The 7,956-nt window shown below is 43.4% G+C and overlaps 1 protein-coding gene across 1 annotated transcript in view; it reads right to left on the bottom strand.

Annotated features, from left to right (window-relative positions):
- znf608 (zinc finger protein 608) overlaps positions 1 to 7,956 on the bottom strand; it is an 81,538-nt gene that overhangs the window by 57,348 nt on the left and 16,234 nt on the right. Inside the window, exons 5-8 of the mRNA XM_061039093.1 lie at positions 7,741 to 7,910; positions 6,640 to 6,787; positions 6,162 to 6,218; positions 2,546 to 4,032 (exon numbers count right to left, since the gene is read on the bottom strand). Coding sequence (XP_060895076.1) covers positions 4,013 to 4,032; positions 6,162 to 6,218; positions 6,640 to 6,787; positions 7,741 to 7,910 — 395 coding nt within the window. The 3' untranslated portion in view covers positions 2,546 to 4,012. The remainder of the gene's footprint in view (positions 1 to 2,545; positions 4,033 to 6,161; positions 6,219 to 6,639; positions 6,788 to 7,740; positions 7,911 to 7,956) is intronic.

The raw sequence follows: 7,956 nt of genomic DNA, 5'->3' as shown, positions 1-7,956 counted from the left end.
GTGAGGGGACAGCACTAACCACTGCACCACCAAAATGCATCAATGCAGCAGCTGAACATGTACGTGTTTGGTGTCACATATAAAGACAAAAAACTCCACAGACTCAGAAAAGAAGATATATTTATATATATAAACATCCTTTAATCATGATTGCCAAACATATGAATTAAGGCATATACAGTATAAAAAAGCAACAGCAGGTTTTGAATGTTTATTGTTTATGTTTCAGTGTGTCATTAACTGGATACAGCTGGTGTGTGTGTGTGTGTGTGTGTATGTGTGTGTATGTGTGTGTCTATGTGTGTGTGTGGATAAACTGAACAAACCGAGCAGCCTTTATAAGACAACACTGTGTCTCCCAGAAGATGACAGCGTTTTGTAAACAGAGTTCATAGCACTATATTCAAGTAATAGAACGATCACTGATACTATATGCAGGTGAGGTGTTGTGCAGGTGAGGCAGAGCCGCTGATAGACGAGGACGGGGTCGCGTGGACCGAGAGTTTGTACTTTACATGAACAATGCATTGTGCTGCATTCTGCAAACAAAATGGAAATCCTTTAAGTAAGAATTTGAGCGCTCTCCGCATCACTGTTCGGATCAAATCTGATATTTGACATCAGTAAAAACACCCTACATGTTGTTGTTGTAGTTCGAAACATTGCATGCCTTGTCCTACAGGGACCCAAAATTCACACAAATTCCATTTTAAATAATGTTCTGGGCCTACATGTTCTACACATTTCCGTGCATTGAGGCTGTTCTGGGTCGAATTTGACCTGTATCAAATCAAGAAAAATGTAGCGAGAGTGTGAAACTCTACACACTGTCCCTGCTCTCTGAAACACTGAGTCGGCATTAATCATCCATTTATTAATGTCAGATAAGGTATTTACACATTCTGAATAGATCTGTAGTTCAGAGGTTAGTACAGTCACAGGTTATGAGGTAATTCCTGGTCATGAAGGTGTTGAATACGAACAGTATTTAAGGGTTAGAAGATGGTTATTTCAGACATATCAGCTCAGCGAAACACGAAAAGTGAAGCCCAAACTTTGTGACTTTAAGAGATTAACGATGTACCTTAATTTGAACGATTGTAGCAAATTCAACTCCGATTTTTCCTTCCCTAACTATTTTCACCAAAGACAAAAAGTGTCATTCAAAAACAGGAAACATTAGCCAAACTGACTTGACTTATCGATGGTTTAAATCAGTAGTTCTCAACTGGTGAGTCAGCACCCAAAAGAGGGCCACAAGGCCGTTTTCAGTCTGAGGTCCAAGCTCCACCATTTTTCATTAAAACGCACCGCATATAAATCCCGCCACCAGGGGGCTGTCAATGAAAACAACAACAAAATATGACGTAGACTGTGGTGGGGAATCATGGGAGTGATTCCCTCTGCGACTCACTGACCCCCCCCAACCCCGAAAAAAACAAGCTACAAGTTGACCGTAGTCATGACGATCGGGTGAAACCGACCTGAGAAAGAGGTTATGTTTTCAGACGAGCTAATGTATCCGAGTATATAATCTACATGATGAGCAGCTCATACAGCAACAGTACGGCAGCTTTCAGTAGCAGCTCACGCTTCTTTATGCAGCGGTCTTTGATGTAACGTCCTGTGTTTCCATGGCAACGATAAACATGTTGTTTCTGTCATGGCGGCCACTGCGACCGCAACTATAAAATGAAGGATTTCTCTGGCTTTGATAACTGTTGGAAATATTTGAGGTAATGCAAGTACTCAACAACAAAACATACATAACATAAGTTTAGTAGATTTTTAATTAATTTAGATATTTAGTGTAAACATTCTTCTTTTGTAATTTTAATGAAATGTGATTGGTTGGAAAATATCAGAAATTTGGGTCCTGATTTTTCATGAAGGAGTGGGTGGTGGGTCGAGACCAGTTGAGAACCACTGGTTTAAATGTCCCAGGACTTTGTCACGGTGAGAAATCTGTCCAATCATCTCAACTCTGTTTCCACATGTTCCTTGTTTTTGTCGATGATGGTGTGGCATCAATATTTAAAAAAACAGACCCTTTGGTCTATCAGAGGCTCTGCACTGAGCTAGTTAGCGTGTAGGTTGCATGGGAGCAGGGGCAGCGCAAAGGATTGTGGGAGGTCTGACGTCGGAGTTTCTCCTGAACTTCTGCATCACTACGAGACGTATCTTTTTAAATTGAGTTAACATTACTCATCTTATACCGTAAAACTTTAAATAGAAGCCCATCCCTTCTTAAAGGAGCAATATGTAACTCTGACACCTAGTGTTCAAAATGGGTACTGCAGTCCGAATTCTAAACTGTCTCCCCCGGAGACAGCTCTCTCTAGAGTGGATGCTCACGCAGGTCACCATGTGGTGGACTCTGAAGCTTCAGTGTTTATCCAGCTCTGCATCGGTCTGTAAACCTTTCTGTGTTCTAACCTCTCTCCATTTTTCAAAAGCATCTCCAATATTGTTTGAGCACGTTTCTGCTCGTGGAGCTTATTAGAAACATGCAGAGGCTTTTTAGGTCGGGTACAATCACTTCTACCTGAACCAGAACAAGTTTTGTTTGAAATCAATGAGCCCCAGTTTGTACCTCTGATTTCAGCAGCATTATGACATTTAAAATCTCAGCTGATGATCGTGGATTAAATTCTTATCTTTCATTCTTCTGTTCAGTTTGACTAAGAATATACACAAATGTTGACAGTCATGCAACGCAAATTTAGCCTCTTAAAGCAACGATATTTAACTTTCCCACCTTCGAATAGTCGTTTCACAGTTGAGTACATTAACTATCAACAGGCAGGACGCCGTCCGGCAGTGTGTTGTGTCAGTGTCAGTAATGTTGACCAATGAGAGCACAGAGCGCTCTGCACCGCAACAGCCACAACAAAATGGCGAAGCAAAAGAAGAGCGATGAAGTTTTGAGCCACGCGACGGAACTATGAGACAGAGGAAAAGTTTGTCGGTCCCTGGCATCAACAGCTTTGGTAGTTTTTGTTCACAGACTTCTTTCAGGGTGTCGTCTAGCCCCGCCCATATTCCTTCCAACGTCATCACGTCTGTCAGGTCTGCCGTTTAAGTAACAGCCCGACTTTATGGCTCTGTGATCGCCTAATCCGTCAAAGTGACCATTGTAGTCTGTCCTCAGCGTTACATCTAGAAATGACGCACTCAGGAATGTGTGCAAAAACATCATGCATGCAACCTAGCTAACATCTCTGTAACACGTGTATGAACGTTAAACTGCTGAACTGGATTTAGCTGGTTTAGGATTATTTGTTCTGGTTCCTGCAGGTTTTTTTTTTTCCCCGCCCTGGCCGCTGCTCCCACGCTCGGCTGATGGACGTCGACATAGAAAGCATGTTAGTGCTCTGCCATGAATCTGTACAGAATATTTACAGCACTGGGCTCCTACATGGCACAGGGCAGGTCGATGTGAAGGTTTACTCTCACATAAAGACAATACAATCAACATGGTTACGCTCAAGTACAGGTTAGTAATACAAATGTAGCGTCAGCACTATGGAGGGAGGAGGAGCACTTCAATAATCAGGAGGACAATAAGGAGAATAATAGACTTTGTAGCTTCCTAATGCTGCTTCCCAACAGGAGTCTTTAAAAAATGAGCAACACTATTGGGATAAAGTAAGTCGTCATCAGTACATTCAGTCACATCATCATTTTACACTTCCATATATGTGCATTTTATAAACTGAACCCCTCAGCGCGGCTCGGCTGAGTGCTTCCTGCTTCTGTCAAACTTCTGCAACAAAAGCTTTAAGAGTCTGAGACGTGGATTTGTACAGATCGTCCTCCTGCTTTCTGCCCGTCCGCTCCTCCACGACGTCTTATAAAACAGGGTGGTGATCATTAGTAAGAAATGAAAGAGGTTTTTATTTTTTATTTTATTTCAGTTCTCTGCCTCTCAGCGAGGCGAAGCTTATTCAACACCATGGAATTGATGTCTGATAGATCGGCCGTTCCTCATGTGAGACGTGGTCACATGGTCCTACTTCTTCCCTTCGCTGTCTGTGGAGACAAAAACATGAAACAGAAATTCACATATCAGACGTTAAACAGAGGAACTACACTCAACACTTCACACAAGAAGACATGAGCTTCAGACTAAGACCCTGTTTCCACCTAGTGTTTTCTCCAGGCAGAAAAGCGCTGGCTGTCGGTTTGGGAGTCGGGAGCACTTGCATGACGCGTTGCTCATCAGTCCTGTCTCTATGGCAACAGTCCGTTGACATTCGGCCGCTGTATGCTCCGTTACTTTTTACAGCATGTTTTTTTAATTTTTAAATCGTTTATTTCCCGATCAGATGCGGAGCAGAGAGGCTATTGATACAAGACGCAATCCTTAGGCTGCAAAACTACGGGGAATATCATACATCTGGAAAAGAGCGCCAGTGATGTCAACAGCGCCTTCCTGAAAAGTTGAAAGCGCTCGGAGCGGCTGCACAAAAGTGGAGGAGCGCTTGTAAAAAAAGATGCTGTGCTTTTTTCTCCAGTCGGTTGCTTTCTGCTGAGAAAGCTTTCTGCTCATTGAAAACAACTGTAAAAAGACGGTGGCGCTCAGATAAAAACGCTCGATGGACACGGGGCCTAAGGCTGTTGAAAAGTTTGATACAGTCTCTGTTCCTTTAATGATCGATAGAATCAAAAAGTACAAACTCTTCAAAAAGACAGCAGGTGTTCAGGATCACAATTAGAGTTCAACAGTGACCTCCCATGTTTTCTAGTAAATTTCCCCGTTCAGATTCTCCATTTACATTTCACAAAATCTTTATATGAAGAGACTGAAGCCTGTAACCATGACAACCAGCTACCCCAATACTTGTGACTATAAAACATTTAACATCGTTGAAAAACTCAGAAAAAGGCAAAGGTGCAAGATTGTGTGCATAATTTGCTTCCGGAGCCGCTGAACTACAAATCCCACAATGCATTGCCAATGATACGCTTCTTCTATCTTTTTTAGGTTTACTTTTGTGCATTTTGTGCCTTTAATTAACCACAGGACAGCAGACAGAGAAATCAGAAAGAGAGAGAGGAGGTGGGGAATGAGTTAACTTAGCGCTGAATGAGACATGAGACGACGTAGTTTCTACACAATGCAAACGATGAGCTGAGGTCCACTTCTGGAGCCACGGCGCTCGTTCATGTAAGTGACTGAGGGAATGCTAACAACAAACCCTGCCTTTAAAGTCCGGTTGTTCCTGTCACTGCCTCTGTCAGCGTCTCTCCTGTAAATCAGCTTTAAACTGTCTGTCAGATTCATTCTGCATTGTTTCAAACAAAGGCAGAGACATGTGGACTTTCCAAACATGTGAAAACAATGCAGATGAGATAATGATTCCCTGGATGAAAATGCAGAAATATCAGAGAGCCGCGTGTCTCAGGAGAGAAGGGTTAGACTTGTATTCATTTATTGATCCAGCAGACGGCTGATCTGCAGACCAGACGAGCCTCCGGCTCATTCTGCTCCCGGTTTGCATCTCATGAAAGGAAAATTTTGCCAATTCAATTCATAAAATGCAAATTTAGTGGATAATCTGCGAGGCTGATCCGAGAGGTGGAGAAAATATTCAGCTCAGACGAGACAAATCATTTAAGAGATTGAAAAGAAAATCACAGAGCCAACGAGACGAGGACTGGGGCTAATTTACCAGTGTGTGCGCGCGCGTGTGTGTGTGTGTGTGTGTGTGTGTGTGTGTGTGTGTGTGTGTGTGTCATGGTTTTAGTTCTATAGAGGTGCACACATGTGAGGGGAGCATTGCATGTTGTATTTGTCATTTAAGAATAAGTCTCCATCTGATTGTCATACATAATTTGACAACACTGTCAAACCTTGAAGCTTCTCTCTATTTATCCATTATGTGAATCATTCAAAGGCGGTTTTAAAATGTGACATTAAGACCATGTTTCATCAAGAGTTTTTTGAAAGTCTTTGTCTCTTTTTTTTTTTCCTACCAGCCTGCCCACCTGCCACATTATCCACCTTTTACTGCTTTGTTTTGGAACAATAAAAAACCCTTAAAACCAGCTCCGGAGTTCAGCGTGTTGAACTTGGGCCCAGCCTTCAATTTAATTGTAACCAAAGGGACAGATGTAAAGCTCAGATTCTCACAGTCTGATATAAACAGCAGTCTCACCTGTAGAGGAGTGTCCTGACACCTGCTGACTGGAGACCAGCGACCTGGAGCTCAAACCTTAAACACAGAGAAGAAGGAGAACAGAAAGACCGGTTCAACATCACATCAAAGAGAAACTCTCCTTCAATGTTTCTCCTATCGGAAATACAACTAGTAATGCAAATTAACCGATTTTCAGATTTGATCTGCACCGGGACTTGAACCGGTGACCCTCCCGTTCTAACTCAAGTCCCTACAGACTGACAGCTACTGCCACCCCCGATGATGCTGACAGCAGGTAAAATTCTGCTGCATAATTAGAACTTAGACCTTTAAAAACTTAAAGTAACTCTTTTGGGTTTACAGAGTTTTCACAGAGTATTCTGTATTTAAGTAGGTCAATTATCTTCTTATTCAAATGTGGAATATGAAGCAGTGGGCTGAATCGGCCGTTGCCGGTCTCAGTCCGGCGCGTCGTGTGCTCAGAGTGGCGCCGTACCTTGGTAGATGTCGTACTGTCCTGACATCAGGTTGTAGCTCATACCCAGGTGTGTGTGATGGTGTGTGTGGAGGTGTCGGGCAAAAGACAAGTGGTTCCTCTCTCGCTCCGTTTCTCTCTCTCCCTCAGGGGATCCCTTCTCGCCGGGCTGTGAGAACACACACACACACACACGCACACACACGCACACACGCACACACGCGCACACACACACACACACACACACACACACACACACAGTTTGCACTCTTTGAATATCTCTTCCTCTGTTAATCTCTACGAACTGTTCCTCTTTTTTGAGTCTTCATAACGAATGAGGCGTTGTGTATAAAACAGTACATGAGTGTTTCCCTTCATGTGAATGTCCTCAAAAATCTGCATACAAATAAAAATAACCTCCGAGCAACCAACCGTCACTGGTTTGCTAATGAACAGCCCTAAAGATACATAATAATTGGTAAAGACTCGAGCTTAGGTCCCGTGTCCATCTGGTGTTTTTTATGAGAAGAAAAGCTCTGACTGTGCGCTTGGGAGTGTTTGCATGAAGCGTCTGTGCGTTGAGAAGAAAAGCGCTGCTTGTCCGTCCTGTCTCTATGGCAACAGTCTGTTGACAACGACTGCTGTATGAGCGACACTGCTCCGTTACTTTTTACTGCATGTTTTATATTTGAGATTTAGGTTTATTTCCCGATCAGACACGGAGCAAAGAAGATAAATGTACAAGACACGATCCGTTCCGCTAAAAAAGAAAATCATCTTCCTCTGTAACAAAAAGCTCTATCTCTGTTGGGATGCTTTCTGTTTTGTGGTCAGTCACTCAAAATAACTACCTGAGCCTGTCAGGGACAAAAACAACTTTTAGTAGACTGACTTGGACCAGGCTGTTTGCCCCAAAGGATTTTGTTGCAGACAGAAGCAATCTACTAAAGCTATTCCAAAATGTGTTACTAGTGCATCATTTAGTCCCCATAATAAATACATACATAGGGCCTAGTTTTGAGAATTCAGGAGTAACCCAAATCTGAAACATGTGTGTGAGAGCAGACGTGCGAGCCATGAGCTGCAGTGTGGATGTGACAGTGAAAGTGAGCGGTGCCTCACAGCGGGAGATTTTCCGTGGTACTGGTGGCTCTGCTGCTGCAGCAGCTCCATGGCCGAGGACGAGGAGGAGTCCCCGCTCTGCTTGCTGCTCACCGCTCCCCCTCTGCTGGGCGGAGTCACCTCCGACTCCTCCCTGCCCGCCGTCTTACCGTACAGAGGGTAGTGGAAACCTGGTGGACAAACAAACAGATATACACACACACGCAGCCACAGAGA

Source organism: Labrus mixtus, chromosome 5, assembly GCF_963584025.1.
Source record: "Labrus mixtus chromosome 5, fLabMix1.1, whole genome shotgun sequence".
Lineage (NCBI taxonomy): Eukaryota > Metazoa > Chordata > Actinopteri > Labriformes > Labridae > Labrus > Labrus mixtus.
Note: the sequence above shows the minus strand (reverse complement) of the source record. Positions and strands in the feature narration are given on the sequence as shown.